Raw genomic sequence first — 24,368 nt, 5'->3', positions numbered from 1 at the left:
TTGTTTGTTTGTTTGTTTTTGGATTTATTTTATGTTTTGAGGGCCTGTCACCATTCCTATGAGTCAGAGCATGGATGGATAATGTTTTGACTGGTGGGCCACAATGGGTTCTTAAAATGTATTTGACAGTCGGGGCCGGAGCAGGAGCAGATGGATGGAGTGTTTTGGTGACCCACCTCATAGAAGGAAAAAAACATCTATCATGGGATATGTAGAAAACATAATATCTCTTTGAAGTCCTCTTTGTTGAAGTGACTCTTTAAACACTGAAAATGAGAAAAAAACGCATTCAATAACTGTAAATATACTTTATATGAAAGGTGGCTATTTTGAAGAATATAAATATAAAACGTGCTTGAGTTATTTTGCACTTTTAATGTTTCCTATATAATTCCATGTGTGTTCATGCATACATAGTGGAAGTGTGGAAGGCCACCACGTAGCTCCGCCCCCGTCGGCGAGAGCTTCCCGTCTCCATCGTGCTCAGCGTGTTTCATGAATGGAGCAGCAGTTGCTGTGCCCTCCGACCGGAAAGACGTTCATCAGCGGGAGTTTGATCTGGCTGCCTGCTCCTGTTCGTGCTCTGTGTTGTGTCTGCGTGAGCAGTCGTCAACGCAGCTGTGTTCTCTCCAGCTTCCCTTGTTTGAGATCGCAGCTTCCTGGCAGCGCTGCAGGGGATGCAGGCCACCGCTGCCTCCAGCCTCCGCCTGCATTTGGGCGTGTGTGTTTTTTCTCTTCCAGTTGTTTATTTCTGGGCGTTTGCTGCTGTTATTTTCTTCTTTTTTTAAATGGCAAAAATGAGGTGTAACGGACGTAATGGCAAACTGAAATGTTCTGAATCATACTTCCCCCTCTCACCAGCCTCTCCCAGTCACAGCCGTCTGTGCAATTTACACCCAAACCATCTAGGTAATATGCCGGGCAGACTGTGTGTGTGTGTGTGTGTGTGTGTGTGTGTGTGTGTGTGTTGAGGATCTAAGCTGAGTCATCTTTGAAATGTCATAAAAATAGACAAATAACCAATTTAAATGAAATCATTGAAAAGAAGTTAAAGAGATTAACGCAAGAAGAAATAAAAGTATACATTAACAATGTCTCTGATCTGCTAAACACATTCATAACAACTTTAATTATTATTTTTATTAGCGCTATTATTATTATTGATCATTGCTTCTTGTAAAGCCATTACTCTGTCAGAAGACAGAAGAGCTTCTTCAGGCCGTCGGCCGAGACTCTGGCTTGAAGGTTGTAGGTCACTGCAGTTGGTCCACTAAATGATTGAGGGATGCGATTACTACTACTTGTTTGTAGGTGGCTTCAGTGCTCTTCATTGTATATCCAGGCTCAGGAGAAACATACAATATCCAAGACGTGGGAAGATATATTGAGAAGATGCAAATAAAATGCCTTTAACTCAATACGGCCCCAGTCTACATGCATTGGCTGTGGGTGATGAAGGCCACGCTTGATGGCTGTGGCTTAAAAAAAACCTGACCATGAGGTGGGGTATGACAGTCATGCAGCAAATTATTCTGGAATCACAATGTTTTGGACAGTTGCACATCTTTATCGTCTCTTCAGCTGGAGAATGGTTGCAGTGGGCATCAATCAACAGCTGAACGAAACTGAAAGACTCTGACAGGCATTCCTGCGACTCCCAAGCAAAGGCACCGCTCTTGAGTCAGGTTCCATGCATCACGTCAGTCCATTTGGTGGTTTGCGTCGAGTGAATCATACAGAACTGTGGCCCTGTGGAAAGATGTTCCTTAACAACAGCAACAACCTTTTTTTTTTTTTTTTTTTTTCTTACCACTGCATTAAATGTCAGGAAATGAAAACACCTACAAGTGACCAAACTAATAAGACTGAAAACGGTTACTGTTTGTTTTTCCTTACCAGGACAGGAACAACCCAGGTTTTTATTCTCACCATAATTACGACTGACGTTCTCTGCACAGTGCCTATTACTCATGACTACACCTCCACACTGGAGCACAGAGCAAGCTGCCGTGTGTGCAGGACCAATTCTGCTAATCCAAAAAGCCTCTGGCTCTGAGCACAACCGCTTACTCTCGCAGCACCTTTCCCAACACCAGCACCTTTCTCATGACTCAGAAATTCCACAGGTCACCTCGAAAGAGGCGTGCTTTCACTGTGCAGCTCTCACTCTGTGGCCATGCGATAGCCAGTGCAGTTAGACTGTCAGACGAGTGAGACTAAAGCACCTGGACAGGTTAGCGTTATAGAAGAACAGGTAAGGCAGACTCTTTTTTTATTACTTTTTATTTTTTAGCTAAATCGATTGAATGTGCAATTATTATCATTGCCGTTCCCTGTATAGGCTTTCGTTAACATGAAATTTGAGATGCCTCAGCAGAACCTTTGACCTTTTAATGCTCGTCACTTTGCACATTGCCTGATTGATTTGGATCAATCACCTCAACATTTAGACTCACTTTTTAGATTCACTCAGCGTTTAACGAGTTTAGCGTTTGCTTGCATTTCTCCACAGACCAAATGCACTGCCAACAGTAGCCGTCATACTAGAAGCAAGAAGCAAATCTGCTCCCACTCTCAGAATTAGTTCATGGTTTATTTTCTTTTGCATTAAACTAGTGTTGTTGAAGTTCTTCAGATTGGTCTTGGTCTCCACAACACTTTTTAAAGCTCTCGGTCTCGCCCCGGACTCGGACGCATTTTTATTCAGTCTTGTCTCGGTCTCGGACTGGACGGACAGCCAGAGTGACACACTGCCCCCTTATTCCCAATTAATTACTTGAATTTACAAAAAGGATAATGGTACATTTTTTTCTGTTTTGTTGTTATTTTTCCTTGATATATAAAGTCTTGGTCTTGTCTTGGTCTCGAACTCCAAATGTCTTGGTCTGGTCTCCATCTCGATACTCTCTAGTCTTGATGATGTCTTGGTCTTGGTTGGTGTGGTCTTGACGACAACACTACGTTAAACACATGATTGATATATTTCTACTCGTAAGAATTTGTTATTTTGTTTCCGTGACCCAAATTTCAGATCTTTTCAGTAATTTTATTGATTTTTTTTTTTTAGTAATTGATTGATAGAAATTCACTTTTTTGAAATAAACTAAAATATCAGATTTTCCCTTTTTTCCCTATTATTAGAAGCAGCAAAAAATAAGTTCCGGCATAGATCCTTTATTTTGAAGCAAGTCAGACACAGGTACAGCCGTAGAGGCCAAATACAGCCTGGAATCTGCATGATATCGCTTCACGACTAATGACAGCCAGAGTGTCCTCTCATCTGTAAGGAAGGAAAAAATTATTGCTGTCGATAAAATATCTTCCTTTACGCAACATTTGTATGTTTTTTTTTTTTATGTTTGTTAGTGCACAAAGTTGTTATTGAAGTAGATGAGTCCATTAATTTAGTTTATTTGTTTGTATGCATATGCAATGTCCTCCTGCGAACGTTTATTTCCTCATTGTCATTGTCGGTAAATGAGGCCAGCCTTTGAAAAGACTGACGGCTCACAAACATTGCGTAATAGAGAACACGCCTTAACATCCTATCAGGACTTATAAAAAACATTTCTCTGCCTCAACTTGGAGGCCAACCAGCGTCCAGGTTGACTCAGATCTGAGCAATACGAGCCATCTTGCATTCAAGGTGTTGTTTTTGGCTTGGTCAGTAATAATCATTTCACTCAGTCATCACGTTGAGTCATTAAAAATGCGGAGTCGTCAGTATCGGTGCTACTGCCCAGCCTGCATTTCCCTGTTTTCTTAGTCCTTTGCTGCGTCAGGGGGTTTCTAGATGACAGTGTGATGTGCAGCCAGCGCTGTGCGGCCGACTGCTAATAACACAACAACTTTGCCACTGCGAAAATGTCCTGATGTATTGCTGCGTCGTCTGTTGTTAGTGTCTGTGGGAGCGCTAAGGCTAAGCTAAGGCAACTCAACTGCATTTAAAACAAACAGCCCGAAAATAAGACTATCCCTCATTTGTCCCAGAATGAGGACATTTTGTTTAACAGCAGTTTCAATGTAAGTTGAGTCACCTTCCCTGTTGCCACTGAACAATTTTAATGCACAAAGATTTCCAAAGCTTTTTTTTTTCATCCTCCACCCCACCCAGGATTTTGAAGGAAGGCCAAATCATTAGAGCTCTTTGCTCCGGTGTTTGCATGTAACTTCCTGATCGCGGCCTCATCTAAAAATAGCAACAGCGCTGTCTTGAATGGACCAATGAGTGAATGAGCTATGGGCAGTGTGGGTACCCCACAGCCTGTATGGAGATTCTTGTCGTGAAAACACACAGTCCATCAATTGAGAGACAGGTAATGAAAGTGTGACGCAGCAAAACTCATGCACTTCATTGTTTTGTGCAAAAAGCCAAACTTCATCCAACTCATCGCGCTTCATCCGAGGACATGTACGTAGTGCGTCACCCATTTCGTTGTACTTTGTACAATGACAATAGAGACCTTAGCTATGTTTACATGCGCAGATTTCTCCAATCCGATCTAAACCTTGGTGGATCGCAAATTCCAAATCCACCGTTCACATGGACATGAAATGAAATGATCCGACCATGACGTGCGTTTACATGCACCAAGCGCTTAATCAGAATAAATAATTTGGGCATGCGCGGAGCTGTCTAATTTTCCGGAAATAGTAGAAGAAGAAGAAGAAGCTGTACTTCCGCCTGTGTTGTAACCAAACGCTCCGTTGTCGAAAAATGACCGGCTGCCGCAAAGGTGGAAACGCGTCACGCCGACGGAGCACACATGCGCAGTGGAGATAATTTTACCCCAACCAGGATCATCTGAGTGGGTGTGTACATGGACACCATTCGGAATAACGATCGGCACAAACCACCTCTCTCTTTCAGAATGAAATTTCTTTCCGAATGGAACGGATCAGAATCTTCCGATTGACGTGTTTACATGAAGCATTTTTAATCTGATTGAGCCTTTGTGTCCATGTAAACAAAGCTATTCTGATTCTGAGTCTGTTAGATGTGGTATTTTTGGTACGTCCAGTTCAGCTGAGACGACACAAACAGACCAAACAAGACCGCATTGTTTCTGCACTCGTGCACATCACCTTGCATGGCCTTGTACAAAGGTGGTGACACTGTTGCCCTTGGTTCCAGTTGAGATTCTGTGCCTTCATCTGCACTGTGTTTGAGTAAAACCCCCATTGACTTTGGATGACGTTTCCACTCTGAACCCTTAGTCCTTTTTTCCGACTCCTGAGAGACTAATTGACCCAGTTCTCACCGTCACAGGTACCGAAATAGAGCTCACACATTCTCAGGAAGCCCCCGTATCTCTGTCTCTTCCTGTCTGTCTACCTCGCGCTCACTCTGTGCATTTAGCACAACAAAAAACAATCTCCCTAACGTGCCACCAAGGGACAGTTGCCAACTCCACGATTTAATCATCCCACGTTTTTGGCATCATCACATCATTTTTGGCATTTTTGCTCTTGCTGCAACCCTACAGAGGAAATAGATCTGTCAGGTCAGGTTCATCAGGATACAATGCACTCAGACACACACACACACACACACATGCACCTATCCAGGAAAACTTCTTTATATTTACCAGAATGTTGGTGCAGGATTTTTTTGGGGGTATTTGTATCACTTATTGCCCACTTTTAATTACAGACTCAATGTTCCTGCACTGCATAGACCAGGTATGTGCAAACTGTGGCCCGGAGACCACATGCAGTCTTTTTAATCTAGCCCACCGAAAAAGAGCTGAACACCGTGGGGCTTCAAAGACGCAGATTTTTTTGGAACTTTGCTTTGGATCATTTTCAGTTGACAGTAAAGCAAGTACTTCCTACATATCCCATGACATATTTTTTCTCCTATGAGGTGGGCCACCAAAACACTCCGTCTGCTGCTGCTCCGGCCCCTCTGTCAAATTTCACAACCCGTTGTTGCTCACCAGTCAAGAAGTTGGCCCATGCACCCCTGGCATAGACCAGTATTCAGTGATACTAATGAGACCAATCATGGTCGGCTGGATGGTGTGGTTCTCGGTATCCTCCCTGAACAGAGGAAAAGCAGCCTGCCGCTGTCAACAGCCTCAATTAAGACCCATCGTGAGTGTCTGTCTGCTGCCTTGAGCCGCTTTTGTGCTGTTTTGTGTTGATTTCTGATGCAGTATGTGCAAGACGATAAGGCCCGTCTGTGTCATTAGCCCCTGCACGATCCTCGGCAGGGGGATTTCCAATCGCACACGTCTGCCTGCCCCTCACCCCTGACGCATCTCAGGACCCGAGCGCTACCTCCGCTCACACTTCCATTCATCGCAGTCAGGCCCTTCCTGTTTTCTGAGGCGGCTGCAGCGTATCAAAACAGAAGCAGTTGCTGCTGTAGTTTGGTTTCATTGTTCGAGATTGCGACTGCAAGTCACGGCGACGTGTCTCTGTGGCTACTGGCATGAAACTGCTGATGTCTTTCGCAGCCGAAATAGCGAGAGCAGAAACTTCTTCAGGTTTACTGGTAAGACCTATCTATCTATCTATCTATCTATCTATCTATCTATCTATCTATCTTATCTATCTTATCTATCTATCTATCTATCACCAAAGTCTGTGATTTGACTTCAGCAGTGGAGGTTTTGCAAGAAACCTTACTTTTTCAGCTTTGAATATTTAGTGACTGTTGCAAAGAAAAGCAGTCTGTCACACAATTAACATAAATAATTTTCACCAGCTAAGTGACACTTGGAAACATTTGCACAGTCTTGTATCCCTGCTGTCTTGCATGTCACATGCGTCTTGTGTCTAAGTATAGCATCATCTACCCACTCATTCAGCGGAGGAAATGATGAACTGACAGCCTCTCACATTGTGTGAACTCGCTGTGCATGTGTGTGTGTGTGTGCGGTGTGCCTTCTGCATAAACTGCTTTTTTTTTTTTGTTGAAGTACGCACCAGTGTGCTGTTCCATGAAAGTTCAAACAGGGACAAAAGAAAAAATAATTTGATGGCAACACAAAGATGCAAAAGTGCACATTGAGGGCCAAATTTACTTAGAATAGGACGCTAAAAATTCATTGGCCACCCTAACAGGTTGCAGGAGCAGGCACAAAGGTATGACTACATTCACTGATGTGTCATTTGTTTCTCCTTTGGAGATTTATGTGTAAGATATGACGTGCGACAGACCCCTTTTTTGGTTGTTAAATATGGGTCTAAAGTTAGAAGCTTTATTAGATCAACTTTGAAAGACACCGCATCCCCTGTGTGGGGATGCGGTGTCACATATCATATCACATCACATATACAATTCAAAATTGTATATGTGATGTAATATGATACAGGACAGAAATGGATTCAAGATCTTCAGAGGAAGTCACGGAGGGGAAGTGGGATTCATTCTGCTGTCAGCACCAAAATTCACAATTAGATAACAAGATCTTCTGTAAAAACAGGTTCCAGATCTGTGGGACTGAGTGGAGATCCAATTGTCTTTCTTTCATTTTTTTGGTGTGTTATACATACTATTTCTCTGATTACTTCATCCTCTTCACCATTCTGTCCTAAGCTATGCATACTTAGTATAGTAGTCCCGAGACCTGGGCTTCAAGAAATAAGTAGAAAAACTTGACAACTTGACTTGTTGCACTAAGCCAGACAATCAGTTGCTCTCTTTTGGAAAATGTTTTAGTTGCCCCTCTGTTGGTGATTAAAAAAAAAGCCATTCAAGTTAGTTAAAGCCTTTTGGCCCACAATGCATTGATCGATCCAGGCATTTTTCTCTTTTCTTCATGAAAAAAAAAAACGCCAATGGCTTTGAATCGGACTGCTTGTGTCTCCAGCCCCTCAGGTGGTCCTGCGTGTGGCCAGTCTTTTTTGTGCCAGACTTTGCCAGTTAATACCTGCCTTCCGAGCATGCTAGATAAAGACAGGAACCAGCCACAGTAAACCGCATCAGATTTGGTAAATCGCTCTTCGCGTGCTAAGTAACCTGTTTGCATCTTCCCGTCAAATATTTTTCACATTCTGGAGGAATAACCCTAAAACCCAGTGGTGTGTCGTCAAGGAAGCAGGAAGGAGGTTTTCGGTAATGGAGAGTGTTAAGCAGTCCTACGTGTGCATTTTGAAACAAATCCAAGAGCCCTGAGGCCTTAGCATGAGCACGGAGGCGGTCACGCCTACTTTCTTTTCTCCGCCTCTTTCATGCAGATGCTTTTATTATGAGGAAATGTACCGTGCAATGACACACAGCGTGTTTCTCTCTCTGTTCCACAGTCATCTGATTCGAGACAAGTGTTTGTCTGCCTCGGTCCTTCAGCTGGTGTGCTTGTTGGAAGACCCGAAGCTCAGTCTGATCTGTGCCGACGCATCAGAGGGTAAGTGAGTCTCATCCTTGACTGGCCTTGAGCGTATTTTGGAAGTGTTATCACTTTGTTCGAAGCCACAGTTGCACTTTTTCTTCAGATTTAGAACTCCTGAGCTAAGAGGGATAAAAGATTTGTACTTGCATGCAGGGACTCTGCACCAACTTGGCCATTAGGGTTCATTTCTCTTAACTGGAAGTCAGAAATTTCAAGAAAACGTGGACATTCACAGATAAGGCCGTCCACTGAAGCTGAAGATGCCCATGCGAGGGTTACGTGACAGTTCGAATGACTTGTAGTGTTCATGGACAAGTGTTCTTTGTTTTTGATTCTTTGCTTTGAGTCTCATACAGAGTAACAGCCTCAGCGTTAGGTCGAGGGTAGAGCTCACACAGTTCCAAAAACAGGCCCAGGGCCGCAAGTCTGTCTGTGTTCTTATTCTAGACGCTCATCGACTGCCGTGGCTCAAGCAGAGGCGGACACTGTAACCAGAGTCACACCTGCTTATTACCTCTAGACCAGTGGCTCTCAACTCTGCTTGACCTGCAGTTTCTTTTTTTTATCATCATGAAGTCGCGACCCAGATTTATTCCACAGCACTCGAATTTAATCCAAACGCTGGCCCACTTTCTATCATGTCTTGTAAATAAATTATTTAAATTATTGGACTGAATTGTGTGTCCCACAAAATGAATGCCCAACATGTTGTCCATATATATGTATATATTAACATATATATTATATATTTTTTTAATATAAAAAAAAAAGCAAAATTTCCCATGTTTACGACCCACCAGTTGAGATGATATGACTGAATTCTCTCATATGTCCTTTCTCCAGTCGCAGTTAATCCAATGTATGTGAACAATGACCAACACGGCCTGCTGGGATAGCACAAGCAGTATCTGCAGCATGGAGCCCACAGGTACAAACTCAGCTCAGCGATGGTCCACCATGTCGAACCCTCTGTCACCATCCCTGCTGTTCAAGGGATTTGGTTCCTTCTGGTCTTGCTTGTTTTTGCTTGTTTTTGCTTGTAACAACGGCACTCTAACATTCCTGTTTGTCTCCACTTCATCGTCAGTCGGCTGCCCCCCCACATTTCCAGAGCACGAGCTCTGCCGCAACGTGAAAGATGTGCTGCCCAGGGATTCTGACCTCGACTGCTTTAAAAAAGGTGCACCACCGGCTTTAGTGATGCTGAAAGTATAAAGTGAACATGAGACCTCTTTCTGTGAATACCTGCTTGTTAAAAAATAGTGCAGTTTCCCATGAAGTTGTCCTAACTAATAAAAACCAAAAAAAAACAAAACATTCCAGGTAAAGGAAGGTTTTTAGTAACAAAGATAATTTTACTAGAAACTCTCAAAGTTAAAATCGTTTAACTTAAAGTGAACTTTTTCGTCACGTTTTGAGATAAAGAGTTTAACGCTGAGTGGAATGCAACAGAGTCAAAAGCGATAAATGAGTTCATTAAAACTGGTCCCCTGAAATAGATCATTAGTAAGTCTTTCTTTATCACTGTTTCAGTTCCTTGTTGCCTCTAACCAGGTCCCGTCCACACGGGAACGTTTTTTGGTGGGAACGGTAAAGTATTCGGCGTTTCATCCACACGGCAATGGCGTTTTGGGTCCCCGAAACTGTATTTTTTGAAAACGGGTCCCAGAGTGGGACAATCTGGCAACGCCGTTTGGCCGTTGTCACATCGTTGCCGTGTGGACGGTGAAAACGGCTTTTCCTTGTAAAACGATGACGTCATCGCACCGTCACTGTCATGTGACCGGAAAAAACACGGCATGCAGCGGCACAAAATCAACGATAGCGGCGAGCGGAGTTGTCTTTGTATCGCAGGCGCTTCAAGATTTGTTGGCAATATTACCACAAAACCTCAGACTCACCTTTTTTCCGCTACTCGCCGTTTTTGTTTTCGCTGTGTTTAGTGTGTAGCGGAAACGCCCTCTTTCTAAATCGTGGGTCCGGTGGCTGTGTCAGCGTCTGTGAACAGCGCCACCTTTTGGTGTGGCATACGCATTACATCGTTTTCACCCACTGTTCCGTTTCCATCTACCAGCGTGTGGACGCGACTTTTTTCGACCCCGGGAAAGAAAAAAAACGGCAAGGTTCCCGTGTGGACAGGGCCCAGAAGCATTGAGGAACTTTTCCACGGGGAGCAGCGCTGCGATGATGTCAGCTCAGCGTGTTAGCCACACAAGGAAATACTTTGCCCTGTCAGCAGTGAAAGGGCCACGCAGCCATTAGTAATGCACAACAAGTAATGCGTTAGTAATGCGACTTATGTTGGCTTAGTGCTGCAGCGGAGGGAAATCTGACACATTAATCAAGTTTGTGCTCCTGCCCGTGAGCACTTTGTGGGTAACACGCTGGGTTTGTTTTGAGTTTTTTCCTTTCTTTCTTTTGCGTGCAGGCATGTTGAGATGGACGCTCCACAGGAAGGTTCAGAAGAATCCTGCCAACAGCTTGTCTCTGGTGTGGGGGCTCATCAAAGAGCTGGAAAAGGTGCTCCACCTCTCTCCTGACATTTCCAACTGCAAACTCGGTTCACCTGAGACTCTAACTGCCGCGTTTTGTTTGAAAAATGTGTGCGCAGGCTGAGAAGTGGGAGTCCCGTAAAGACATCATCCCGTTGCTGCACACGCTGATGTACGCCATTATCCAGGTACAGTGGTCCTTCAGCTCATCGAGGACGTGACATTAAAATGCAGATTAAGACCTGCAGACATCCTTGAAGGTCCAGTGTGTCATAATTGACTTGATTTATGATTTTTATATTGGTAAAAGCCCAATATACTGCCCATAAATGCATTAATTACAGTGTGTAATCGCAATATGATAAGAGTAATATAATAAAGTAAAAGTAATAAAAGTACCCTCATCATATATACAATAATATACATCTAGCGAGGGTCTTGCCCCCAGTTAGTTGCCATCTTGCACCGCCATGTTTCTAAGGAAGCCCGGTGTGGACAATCCAGCTGCCTGACAGCGCCTTTCGTAATAAGGGTGACTACCTGCGTCCTCAAATAAACCAACAAAGAAGAAGGTAGACAAGGTATCCAGGTTTGGGTGCGTAGGCCACCGTAGTTCACTGGCAAGCTCTGGTGGTCAGAAGAGAGTGTGAAAATCTCCAAATATTACACACTGAACCTTTAACTCCGGGGAGAGTGTGTGCCAAAGAGTGCAGAATCGTAGGTAAGCTGCTTGTTGACAAAGTCAAAGCTAGAAGGTTGTTGTAGTTGAAGAAGAAGTCTTGTTTTTTTCCATGACAATAAGACACAAGAATTTGGTGATCAAGGAAGTATCACATCTAGATAGTAGATAATTTGGTTCGCATTTTACCGTAAAAGAGAAGTTATGATCTTTATTTTGGTTTTTCCCCACTGACACGAGCGTGTGTGTTTGCGGCATGTGTTTTCGATTTTCCAGACGGCCTACATTCCAGATGAGCTGTACAAGCGGGTTTACAACTTCTGCAAGCGACTGCTGACCTACCCTCATCCCTACTGCGCCGTCGGCCTCAGCTACACTAGGAGGATCCAAGCGGAACGCTCCAGTCCAGGTGCCACACTGCCTCTGGCTGGCGTCTGCAGCGAAAGCAGCAGCTTCCTCTCGGCACAAAACTAAAGTCCACATTACCTAAAACATGGCCTGCTCTAGAAGTGTGTACACAACACTGAGCAGATTATTATGCAATATATCTTAGCAGCAGCAATTAGATGTGACATTTGCTTCAACCCTAAGGGCAAAAACTGGGCAGCAAAATTATAATAATGAGACACGTCCACTTAGATTTCACGTTAAAATGTCTGGAAATGAATTGCGCAAAGACAACAACAACAACAACAACAACAACATGGTCAATTTGTTCCCATTTGCTATGGTTATGGGTGCTCATATGGTGCTTTCACTTGTCACTTGTTGTAAGCTACTATGTGGACCATACAGTAAATGTCTCTTTTCTCCCGGAAGCAAGTTGTTTGGTTCATTTGGTTCAAGTCACACCTCACATGGTGTAAAATTTCCCCTCCATATTTGACCCTTCCTCTGACCTCTGACGGAGCAGTGAGCTTCAGCAGTGCAGCACTCAGCCAGCATTAGGTGTCATCTAACCCCTCCAAGTGCAGCCCTGATTACTGAGTGCCAAGCAGGGAGTCTTTGGTATGACCCGGCCAGTGGACTCCCTCTACCACTAGACCACTGAGAATTTGTAGTTCTAAACATATTAACAACATTATTCTACTGTCATACAGCCCAACAGTGTCCATTACAATGACATGCATTTGACCAATTACACAAATTAAGCCTTTAGCGACTTTTAGCGACTTTAGCCAATAGCGACTTTTCTCACTGGGGAGTTGGCAACACTGAAACCAAAGTATTAATGTGACCTGATGAAATGAATATGTGCAATTGATCTGGAGATGTCCGTCCAATCCGAACGCTTCAAACAATCCCTCGGAGTGTTTGCAGAAACACATTGCTAACAGTTGCTGTTTTTGATTGGCAGGCCTTATGTACCAACGCATGCTGACAGCGGAGCAGAGCCTAAAAAATGAGCACTATCCCTTTCAAGAGAGGTGAGTCCAGAAAATGATGTTGCCCAACTGACGCACCAGACCAGGGGTCACCTGGAGAACCTGAGTCATATGAAGGGCAACCACTTAGTTACGCTTTCCTGAAATAACACATTTTCTCAGTTAGCCGTGATTGGTATGTGATTATTAATGGTACTGATCTATGTGAAGATAATGATTACGTTAATGAGTTCTTAATAATTATCTACAATCATCATGTATATTAAGATTAACAAGGTTGAATTAAATTTGTCTGTGAAGCTTCTCAGTCATCCAGGTCGTCTTAGTGAGAACTTAACTGAAGCCTTTCAGATGAGAGGCACATCGTCTTCAAGATCGCAAGAACAAGTCCAGTTGCTCCAGTTTGAAAAAAAGTGGAATTTTAGACACAGCCCAACGAGTTGTGCTAATTTTAGAACAGGCCTGCGGGCTACTCGCGTGCTCCTCGGGGGGCTACTTGGTCCTCACGGGCACCATGTTGGCGACCCCTGCACCAAACAATGCTTAGAAAAGTATGAGGGTGTGACGGTACTTAATGTTGCTCTGTCGGTGACGCTGAATTTGCACCACAGGGTCTTCGTCCTGGCTGACCTGGAGATCTTTGGCTCTCTGGGTCAAGTCCTGATGGAGGACATTGAAACACTTGGCTCAGGCGGAACTCTCGGCCACGTGGATTACATGAGCTGCGTCGTCCAGCACGCCATACAGGCGGCTTTAGGAGCTCAACAGTGCAGTGGACAGAAACTGGCTGAAGCCCTGAAGGTCAGTGGGAGAGCTTGAACGTCTCTGTGGTGCTACCACGCAGCACGGTTATTAATACCGTGCAAGTGGTGGTCTGTTTCCAATTTATGACTTTCTCTCTGGTTAGCTTGTCACAGCACAGGCAGTCACCTTTTAAATCAACAAACCCCTTTTACAGTGTTTATACTTGTAGGTCATTACTGTAGCTTTGTTTTAGAGGAACACGTCTTCCCTGCAAAACCATCACCTGTGTCCATTCAGAAGATTTTTTTTGTTTTTGTTTTTGTTTTTAATTCTGCGTTATAGCAGCGTCACGGTCAAAGCGCGAGGCAAGACAATGGCTTTTCAGTGAAATGAATGGAGATGGTGTGACGTCGGCGTGTCGAGGATCAGCTTTCTTCCTCTGGAAGAAAGCGAACTGGGAAGTGTTTCTGTTCCATGACTTGTTTTAAAAATGCCATCCCCTGATGAACACACACAGGTTCATCAAAATGATTGTGGTTTCGTGCCATCGTGTGAAGGCCTGCAGACTGCCTCATCACACTGTTGTTGTGTTCAGCCAAACAGGTTCACTGATCTGCTCGTTTGATCTGATTGTCTGAGTCAATATCTACATAAGCATTGGCTTCAAAATGCTATACCCACTATACAGCATTTGCTGTTCTTAATATTCTTCAAACATGTGAGCATTTTTTTTTCATCCGCTTACGTGTCCCATATAAACATGTTCTGTATTCTGTTCTGTAATTCTCAGTCCAGCCCATCTGGCACCAGCCGCCCCGCCACATTCAAAGTGGCTTTAATCCATCAAACAACTGAAGACTATGCCTAATAAAGTGGCCTGTGTGTGTGTGCGTGTGTGCGTGCGTGCGTGCGTGCGTGCGTGCGTGCGTGTGTGTGAGTGAGACCCACCCCTGTGCTCGCAAACACAACACACACAAGCTCCCTTGAGAGAGTGGAATGTGAGGAAGGGTGGGTTGTTATTGTCACAAAAGTACATTTTTAGAATTTTCTTCCCTCCTGGATTCATTTTAGCTTTACAGTCTCAACTACACACCCATGTCGTGCAACACATCCCCAATGAAAGTTCTGATGTGGTTGAGCTGTGAGGTGGAAACGTCTCCTGGCACTCATCCTAAAGTAACACCTTTGCAGGACATAGACACACACACACACACACGCACACACACACACACACACACACACACATACACACACACACACACACACACACACCTGACCCATTTGCCTTTGTGCTATTAGTAGTCAGAGCAGCATGTTTTCTTTCCTGTGTGATTGCGTGCTCAATCGCACATGTTTTTTTTATCTTCCGGGCACAGGACATGGGCCAAAACGTTGAGGCGCACTTCCAGGAAGTGCTGGCGGCTCTCGAGCAGAGTGCAGAGGAGAGCGACAGGGGGGCGAGGGGCGCGCTGAAGGCCCGGCTGCAGCAGCTCTACAGCCGGATCACCGACGCAGGTACGACTTCTCTGAAAAGACGTGCAGTTGCGATGAAAGGTCAGCCCGCTTCTCTGTGACTCGAGTCGCCGCAAACGGAAAAGGATAAAAAAGCCACACACAATCATTACAAGTCACAGTCTCGTCTAGCCATGCAGCTCACTGGAATCAAGAGATGAGAAGAAGAAAAAACAAAAGAAGCGAGACGAAATGTGTTGGGTAAAGTCTGGCTCTGTTTTCAGTGAGTGAGAAACAGGGGATTACATTGTTTTTTGTGCAGACTCAAAGCCAGGTCATGAAAATCTGTTTTGCACATTTTACACTCTGGTGGAACATAAACCATCCACTTCATCTTGTCCTAAACACGCCGAATGTTTAAGCTTCACAGTGTCAATGAGCAGTGACGCTGCATTGACATTGTGAACCTGCTCTTTCCTCACCTCAGCAGTATGTTGAGTGTTTTCAGACGTTCACGGAGCGGCCAGGCTGCTTGTGATGGCATCGTGGTCACATCGCTCTCCCTCTATGTTGTATCTCAGAGCCGACCTCCGGTGGGCCGCTGCGTGACTGCCCCCTGCCCAACCCAGAGATGAGTTTCCACCTCTGGACGGAGGACATCGATATCTGTAAGTGGCACCCAGTCAGAGTTTTGAACCTGTGCAGTGGTTTTGACTTCAATCATTCAAGCATAAACAGGGTTAGTAAATGATAAAAAAAAAAGTATCGTAACACACATCCCTTGTTATTGCTGTCTTACTTTCCCTAAAGAACATTTAAAAAAAAGAATCATGTTTGACAATGAGAACATGTTCTCATTTTTCAATCTGGAGTTTTTTTTTCTTTTGTAAATTGCAAGAAATGCTGCAGTAATGAGAAACAGATACTTCAAAGGTGAAAGTGATAGTGGAAGTGTGTGCACTTTGACTGTCCATCCAGGATGTTGTATAGAAAGGTGTAAATCTCTGCAAGCTCTTGGAGCTTCATGTGACAAACACTTAAAAAGTGTGAACTTAACTGAAGACGCCTTTCAGATGAGAGGCAAATTGTCTTCAAGATCGCAAGAACAAGTCCAGTTGCCCCAGTTGGATAAAATTGAATTTTAGACGCAGTTCAAACTAAGATGACCTGAATGATATCTTGCAAGCTCAATAGATCTCTATGTAACTTAGAGCGGGCTTCTGTTATACAAACAAAAGGTTTTTTGTTGTTTTTTTTGAAAAAATGAAAACATCTAGAAGCTAAAGTTTCATCTTACAATGGCGCCTGATTCGATGGCTTTCTCACTGTGGACAGGGCGGCTGCTCTCCAAGTGGTTTCGCTCCAGCTCGTCGTCGGAGCAGTTCCCCCTCAGCCAGGAGCAGGAGGACTTTGAGCTGGGCGACTGTCCCAGCGACCCGTCGCCGTCCGAGACCACCCGCCACTCCGTCATGTCCGTCATGTCCAATGACAGCGGCATCGAGAAGGACCTGCCTCCAGGAGCCGAGCTGTCGGCCCCGCAGGGCCCCGGCGCCCACACCTCCTGGGAAGGAGGCAAAAGGTGAACTGTGAGCTCATGTCATCGCTCTTCAGTTCAAACTCAGTCGGACACCTTTCCTAAATATTAAAATACATCAGAAAACTAATAATGAAGAGTTACAGCAGTGCCGAATCCTGCAGTGCGTCAGAGCCTCAGAGCGTCGCAGTGCTGTGACAGGACGGATGCAAAGATTCCCAAGAGTCAGTTCGTGGTATCGGGCTGCATGGTTTGCATGAGTGAAACACACGGCAGCCGCTACAAAGTCCAGCCGCTCTGAACTTCCGCTGCAGCAAAAACCAAACTGGGGGCGGGGGGATCGCTCTTGTGCCACAAGGCCACATTCGTCAGCTGCTCCGGTAACTCTGAGAAATCTTGACAGAGGCGCATCAACATTTTGAGTCATGTTGAAGTAACAGGAGCTCAATGTGCCAGTTCATTTGGAGATGCACGAAATAAACCTAGTACGTTGTACAGCGTAGATTCACCACTCTCAAGATTTATTTGAGTTTGTTGAGTAGCCGAAGCCTCGTAAAAAGACAAAACTTTTCATAGAGTTCTGTGATACTGAGCCTTTCGCTATCACTAAATGACGTGAAATTAATCTTGTAGAAGTGTGAAAATGATCTCGTGAAACGGGAAATTTATCATGAACATTTCATTATGATTATTATTTTTATTATTATTACAAAAAAAATGAAGATGAACCTTTCTGTGTGGAGTTTGCATGGTCTCTCTGTGTCTGTGTGGCTTCTCTCCGGGTTCTACGGCTTCCTCACACACTCCAAAAACAGGCGTGTGAGATGAATTGGAAACTCTAAATTGTCAGTAGGTGTGTATGTGAATGTGGATGGTGGTCTCTATGTGGCCCTGCAATGAACTGGCGACTTGTCCAGGGTGTCACCCTGCCTTTGCCCTATGACAGCTGGGAGAGGCTCCAGCAGAACCCCGTGACCCTGATGGATGGATGGATGGATGGATGGATGGATGGATGGATGGATGGATGGATGGATGGATGGATAATTATTATGACTTAACATCTCTAAAAAGGCCTGACGGTGGATTCTCTTCCCCCAGTGAGCCCGACCCATCAAAGCTGTCTCGCACCCTGGGCTTCCGGATCAAGCCGTCGGTGAAGGACAGCATGGCACTGTTGCAGGACAGCCTGGACAATCCCAGCAGCCTGGTGGTGGGCGGAGGAGACCGAGGGCGGGGGGGCAGCGGCGGCGCCACCCTGCAGAGGCGAGCCGGGAGCAGCGCGCTGCTCAGCCCCTTGGCCAATCAGCGGAAGCAGTTGACCGCCAGGATCGTGGTGATGGGAGACGACAGGGCGCTGGGCCGTCTGGCCAGGGAATACTTCTTCTTCAGGTGAGCGGCTGCACCGGGTCGGTGTCGTGTCATCAGCGCATCCGGCAATATTATTCACATTCTGCACTTAAGTGACAGTACAGGTACTTGTGTAAAACAAAAAAATACCCCTGCAACTTCATTTGCTAAAGTAAAAGTTAGAAAGTACAGGTTCCGAAATTTACTTAAGTAAAAAGTACAAATGTTTTTTGACATAATGAAACAATACATTGTGAGTGTGGTTAGCGTTCAAAATGTTTTGCTTAAAAAAATGTGAAAATTTGACGGTAAAGGGTTTTACACTGGATTGAAAACATTCACTTTCTATTGATTTAAGATGGGCAGGTTCTATGTTGACGTGTGTCATGATTTTGATATATTTGTTTAAGATGATGCTGTCAGAGTACAACACAATAGTGAGGTTAAGATGCGACTGAACTGACCAGAGGTCTTTGACGAGCATCTGGATCGAAGCTCTGCTCCTCTCAAGACTGCAGTTTTTTTCTTTTTCAACTGTAGCTGAACTAAACTGTAGCCAGTAGAAGTTATGATCCACGAGTTTACACTTTTGATAAAAAATAACCTATGTTATTTTCTATATTGGTATTTTTCTCTGCAGTGAACAGAATCCCAATGGCGAGATACTCCAATAATATGACTTTATATTAGTAACAAGCGTGTTTTTTCCAGTGCAGGAAAGACAAAGCACAGATATTTGTGTACAAATGCAGGGAGCAAAAGTTAAAAGAGTAGAAAAGACTCAAGTACAGTACAGATACCTGAAAAATCTACTTAAGTCCATTAACAAGGTATTTGTACGTCTTTCCTTTATTACATATTTCCGACTGGAGAAAGAAAGCCTCACTTCTGTAATGTGAGCCTGTGCTTGTTGGGTCCCGACACGCAGGGAGCCGCTGCGGCTCTGTCTCACGCACCTCTGGTGTTTTGCTTCTGCAGGAAAAGGGAAGCGCGGCGGATTTTTCTCACTCTGAAAATCAACCTCCAGTTTTACTACATCCCTGTTTGCGGGGCGAAAAGTCCCGGCTCTTCAGTCAAGGTGAGCTCACTTCCTCTGCACGTCAGTCAGACACACAGATCGGAGCAGATCTGCCTGTGAAACGCAACAAAGAGTCGTGGTTGAAGTGAAAACTTGAGCGGAACATTTTTGAGCACATGTGCAGCCACACGGTTCCCTGTTCGCAGTGTCACAATTCATTTTCAATTTCCAGTCAGTTTTTTTTCCAATGATTTCTTACCTCAAATGTCACAATGAATTGTCTCCTCAGATTCACTCCTACTCATTATCAGCACCTCACTTGTATGACAATAATTACTGAAGGAAAACATCAGGCTAGATTTTGTTCATTGATTTTCTTCTTTCTGTGTCCCATGTTCTTATTTTCAGAACAAGTCACATAGATGGGATGGCGAGCCGTGTGCTCTGGGTTCCTACCTGAGCATGGTGGACCCCTGGTACAACACTAACATCAGCAGCCTCGGCTCCATGATCCCGAAACTGGCACAGATGGTAGGAGTGGATTCACGCGTTCACTAGAGGGGGTGGGTGGGGGGGTGGCAGGACTTCCCAAAGTTCTGCCCCACTCGTGTTTATTGGCCTTGATGAGGCCACGATAATGATCTTGCCTCTTGCCAAAGCCAATGAGAGAAACTGTATGGTGTCACGCAGGGCTCAGCAGCCCTTTGTGAACCTGAGAGCTGCGACCAGTTTGCTCTTGAAATAACAAACTTTACTGTGGTAAAATATTATTATTAATGATACTGATCTATGTGAAGACAATGATCACATTGATGAGTTCTCACTAATTATCATCAATGACTTAACAAGGTTGGATAAAATTAAATGATCCAAATGTCCTACCTGCTCTTTTTTCCTTTTCTTCTTCTACTCCAATAATATGACTAGTTTCCTTTTTTTAAATAAAGAACAACTTTTAGAAGCGTTTTTTTTTTTTTTTTTTTTAAAGACAAACTGCTTTTGTCAGACATGATGAGACGCTTTGGCTGTGATGACAGTTATTATCTTGATGTTCCTCTAGAATACCGTTTCAAAACACTGCGCAACTCTGGTGTCACGCAGCTTGAACAGCACATGAAGCAACTGTGCACGTGTAGCATGCACGCTCAGGGACGGCCGCCCCCGTGTGGTGACACCCTGGACATACAACCGATGGGTTACCGTCTCAATGCAATGAAATCTCTTCATGCATAACACTTATTTATAGTTAAACAACATCTTAACCCGGCTTTGAGCAACAGTGAATAAACCTTCCCTCTCATGTAAGCTTGGACTTGCTGCAGTTTAACCTGTTTTCACCGTCTGTGCCGCCGCTCCACTGAACTCAGTGACTGAGCTGCAGGCGCGCACGTTGATGTGACGTCCTTCTATCTGCTGCAGCAACAGAGTAAACCGGAAGGACCGAAAAAAGACCCCTTCATATCTGACGTCATCTCCTACTACATCCGCATGGCGCAGCAGCCCGTCTTCTTCACCATCTACTTTGTCAAGGTAGTAGGATTCACCTCTTCAGTCAAAAGTACTGTATCGTGTCGTAAAAACGTCATTTTGCAAATGTAAATATGATCTTCCTGATTTCCCCGTAGATCTTTTCCAGCGGCGTGACTAAGGACCCTGTGGAGGACGTGTTTCTCACTCATCTCGATATTGACTTTCCCGAGTTCAGGCAGATTTCAGCCACGGTCAAAGGTGAGTTCAGGGGGCTTTGCTTCATTGAGAGCGTTTTCTCATGGCGGCTCTTTGTGTAACTGCGTGTCTGTTGCCCCAAGCAGACAGGAGGAAGAGCTCGGCCGAAGGTTTTGGACCGTACCTCTCAATAAAATACAACAAGGTACGTACGGGTTCTCTGTTGCCCCGACCTGAAAGGCAAAGACATTTCCAGTTTGTATTGCCCTCCTGAGGGTTTGTCTTGATGTGTGCAGGTGACGCTGAGTGGCAGAGACGTTGAAAAGGGCTTCTCAGTCAGGACTCTGGGCGCTCAGATCAACGCCATTCCCTCTAATGAAGCTGAAGGTGGAGCCTGAGCTCACAAACTCTTTGTGTTTCATTCATGAAACATTCTCCTCTCACTGTTTTCCCCTCTGATTGGTTTCAGATTTGAACTGCTTGACGCTGACTTTAAATGAATGCACTGCAAAGAGTAAAAACAACACACCGGTGAGCACGCAGTCGTCTCTGATCTGGCTCGCGCTGAATGTTGAAGCTCGCTTACCAGAATGTTTTTTTTCCTCCGCTGATGAAGATCCGGACCAGCCACGTTAAGGTTACCTCAGCAGAGCATCGAGCGTTCGCCGTCACCCTGGACAGAGACGGTCAGCGCACCTACAAAGATGTACAAAGGTAGGGCTTGGAGGCAGAGCTCCACTCTGAACAACTTTTACACCAAGAAGCTTTATTATTGATCTGTGGTGAGAAAAGTGCATCATTTTGACAAAGGCACTTTATCGAAATCATAAAGTGCTGTCTTACTTTCCTTGTTATGTTACTTGTTATTATTAAGTTATTATGTTATTTTAGGTTATGTTGTGACAGGGACCCGTTTCACAGAGGAGGTTCAGCAAACTGAGTCCAACCATCGACTCTGCGTCGACTCACCCTGAGTTTTCCATCTCTGATTTATTTATTTGTTTTCAGACTATCATAGAAAAGCCCACATTAATCAAACTCCGACACTACGAGTCACTACTGTGGCCACTGTCACCAAAGGGAAGTCCACGCACAGAACCTACACTTGCTGGATCGAGAGATTCTCACACGCTCACGTGGCGGGTATTGTAAAATATTCTTCTGGAGACAAAAAAAAAATACAGCTGCCGCAGCAACATAGGAGAGGGAGAAAAATCACGATTGAGTAAATGCATTACAATTTGTTTGATATTGAAATGACAGGTTTGGGTGAAAACAACTGAAATCTTACTGAACATAAGGATAGCTGAGGGTTCGAGTCTTATTTAGAATGTGGCTTCAAATAAAACGCAAGGGCAAAATTTCAACATGCTTCAACCTGTTGCTCCGGGTCGACTCCGTCTGCATTGTGGAGTCATGAAGACAACCAGGCCTTGGTTTCCACATTAGTTGTGATTTGTGCAGCATCCTGAAATAATCTCGACAGTTACAGTCTCAAGTCTCACGTTGCTGTGCAGCACAATTTTATGGATAAACACAGATTTGAAAGCACTTCTCTATCATCTACTGCTAAACCTGGAAACCTCTCCTTCTGAAACGTCAGAAGCCTTTTAGTTAGCTTTTAGTAGGACAATTAATCAGATGATGCTATAGTTATTATGATGCAGGCTAACATTATTGCCCTTCCTGTTGTTAGACTTACTCACTTTGTGAAGTGGAAAACCCAGAAATTCCCTAATTTCAGGATTAGCAAACTCTGGCTTTCCGTTGAGCCAGCTTTGTGAAATGTGCCCCAGGTGGTGTTATGTCGAGTTCCGCTTCCTCCCCACTTGTTGTTCTCAACTAGTGAGGGCTCAAGACTCACATTTTTTACTTTAGAATGAAGTTGCGACCCAAATGTTCCAAGGAACTCAAATGTATTCCACAAAAATATAAACGCTAGCTCACTTTCTAATAAATGATAGAACTTGTTGAATTGTGTGTCCTGTGAAATAAATGCCCAAGTACACACTACCAGTCAAAAGTTTGGACACACCTTATGAATTGAATGTCTTTTCCTTCATTGTCATGACTGTTGACATTGCAGTTTCGCACTGAAGGCATTAAAAGTCCATATGACCCGACAGCCACCTTTCATAAAAAGCATCTTTAGAGTTATTTAAAGTTTTTTTCGTGCATAATTACATATATTTTGCTTATATATTTGATGTCTTCAGTATCTATCTGGAGTGTAGAAAGTAAAAAAAAAAAAAAACTTCATGAGAAGGTGTGTTCAAACTTTTGAATGGTAGTTTAAGAAAAAAAAGGTGCGACCCAATGAAAACAGTTGAGAAACGCTGCTCTACACGCTTCTCTGCTGCATCTGGCTTCTCTTCACTGTCACCGTCTACTGTCTCTTTTCCGGTTTTAAACATTGTGGTTTCAGCTCACTGACGCCTCCTCTGATGTGTCTTCTGCGGTGCAGCCTTGAAATCTCTCCCTGCCTGGATCCTGGCTACTACATCCAGAGAAGTGTGGAGAACAAATACAAGTCGGGGGAGGAGCAAGACGGCGGACTGAGCAAATACATGAAAAAGGGACTCCAACTGCCGATGAACACCTTCGCTGGCATCGTCACCTGACACGCTGGCTGAGGAGTTTGGAAGCTTGGAAGCAGGTACCTCAGACACCAATCAAGTTGTCAGACGATACAATGATTCAGTCGTGTTACGAAAGGTGACAGCGTAATGATCCTTAAGGTGGCAGCTCGCTGTCAGTGGAAGTGAAGCCTTGTGGTCACTTCCTCGAGGGGTGGAAACTCCTGCCAGAGTTTCTTTCCTTTTTCAGCAGCCACTCTGGAAAACCCTGCGACTGTAAAGACGTCAAACAGACAATGGCGCCTGTAGCAGGTCATAAAAACACGCGAGAAGGAAATTTCCCCAAAGATTCTCACCGCTGGGCGACCAGCCCAGTTTGCATTTATGTCACCGACACTTAGTGGCTGTCCAGAAAATCCACAGAGTTTCAGAAACACTACATTGATTCCTTCCCTTTGACAAGCACTTGCATACACACACGCACACACACACACACACATACAAACAGACACACACTGACTAGTGTTAGAATGTGAAGCTTGTTGAAAAACCGGTACGATAATTGCAGAGCGTTCACTGTTAACTTTTCCCCGGATGAATCATTTATATAAATGATTGCTCCTCGATTCAGCGTCTAGAAATATATTTTAGGCCCTGCCTTTTTGGAAGTGTTTGCAACTGTTCATTTTCTGCAAAAAGCCATGTTGTATTCTTTATAATACAGTAGATTTAGGCTTAAACATCGTTGAGACTTTTTGTCGAAGCCTTCAAGTGACAACCTCAATGTTTTAGAGCGTTTGTTTTGGTGCAAGAGTTGCTCTGTCAGTCATAGGATAAAAATATTTTTTTTCATTTTAGGATTCATGTCAAACATGATAGTTTATGTATTATGTATTCGATTCATGTCAGACACCTCATACAAGTTACAGCTCAGCTGCCAATATGTGACGAAAATTAAGAATTAAAGCCACAGGAAGTGGACAATGGGTCAACTAATGAGTCCTTTGTGTCTGTCTTGCAGCGTGAAATAATATAGTTTGCATTCTGTGATGTGATTTGCACAATAGTTTTCTTCTGATGATTGGAAGCAAAACAAAAATACATGTGGTAATAAATGGTTTTGTTTTGTAAGAACAG

At 44.2% G+C, this 24,368-nt stretch overlaps 1 protein-coding gene across 4 annotated transcripts; it reads left to right on the top strand.

Moving 5' to 3' along the window:
* Positions 1 to 6,368: 6,368 nt before the first annotated feature.
* On the top strand, positions 6,369 to 24,365 carry pik3r6 (phosphoinositide-3-kinase regulatory subunit 6). 4 transcript variants are annotated; one of them, XM_076042742.1, is made up of 22 exons: positions 6,369 to 6,499; positions 8,254 to 8,354; positions 9,189 to 9,267; positions 9,427 to 9,519; positions 10,768 to 10,859; positions 10,951 to 11,019; positions 11,787 to 11,919; positions 12,868 to 12,937; positions 13,507 to 13,696; positions 15,016 to 15,154; positions 15,673 to 15,759; positions 16,427 to 16,670; positions 17,724 to 18,014; positions 18,951 to 19,050; positions 19,399 to 19,521; positions 20,410 to 20,520; positions 20,616 to 20,718; positions 20,802 to 20,860; positions 20,952 to 21,042; positions 21,125 to 21,186; positions 21,272 to 21,369; positions 23,120 to 24,365. In XM_076042742.1, exons 3-22 carry the CDS (start codon positions 9,210 to 9,212, stop codon positions 23,274 to 23,276), a joined length of 2,370 nt encoding a protein of 789 aa, XP_075898857.1. In that variant the 5' UTR covers positions 6,369 to 6,499; positions 8,254 to 8,354; positions 9,189 to 9,209; the 3' UTR covers positions 23,277 to 24,365. The 4 variants fall into 4 exon arrangements, with proteins under 4 accessions (XP_075898857.1, XP_075898872.1, XP_075898849.1 ...); XM_076042757.1 differs by lacking the exon at positions 6,369 to 6,499 and having other exon boundaries at positions 8,208 to 8,354; positions 20,416 to 20,520; XM_076042734.1 differs by lacking the exon at positions 6,369 to 6,499 and having other exon boundaries at positions 8,209 to 8,354.
* The last annotated feature ends 3 nt before the right edge of the window (positions 24,366 to 24,368 follow it).

Source organism: Nelusetta ayraudi, unplaced genomic scaffold (assembly GCF_046127955.1).
Source record: "Nelusetta ayraudi isolate G7.1 ecotype Tasmania unplaced genomic scaffold, CSIRO-AGI_Nayr_v1 ptg000004l, whole genome shotgun sequence".
Classification (NCBI taxonomy): Eukaryota; Metazoa; Chordata; class Actinopteri; order Tetraodontiformes; family Monacanthidae; genus Nelusetta; species Nelusetta ayraudi.
The sequence above is the reverse complement of the archived record's forward strand: the minus strand, read 5'-3'. Positions and strand labels throughout refer to the sequence as shown.

Bases quoted from the DNA above. Each gene is read 5' to 3' on its own strand.
- pik3r6 (XM_076042742.1), top strand. From the start codon at position 9,210: ATGACCAACACGGCCTGCTGGGATAGCACAAGCAGTATCTGCAGCATG. The intron at 10,860-10,950 runs GTGCTCCACCTC...ATGTGTGCGCAG, and splicing joins TCATCAAAGAGCTGGAAAAG to GCTGAGAAGTGGGAGTCCCG. The intron at 15,760-16,426 runs GTAAGTGGCACC...CACTGTGGACAG, and splicing joins GACGGAGGACATCGATATCT to GGCGGCTGCTCTCCAAGTGG.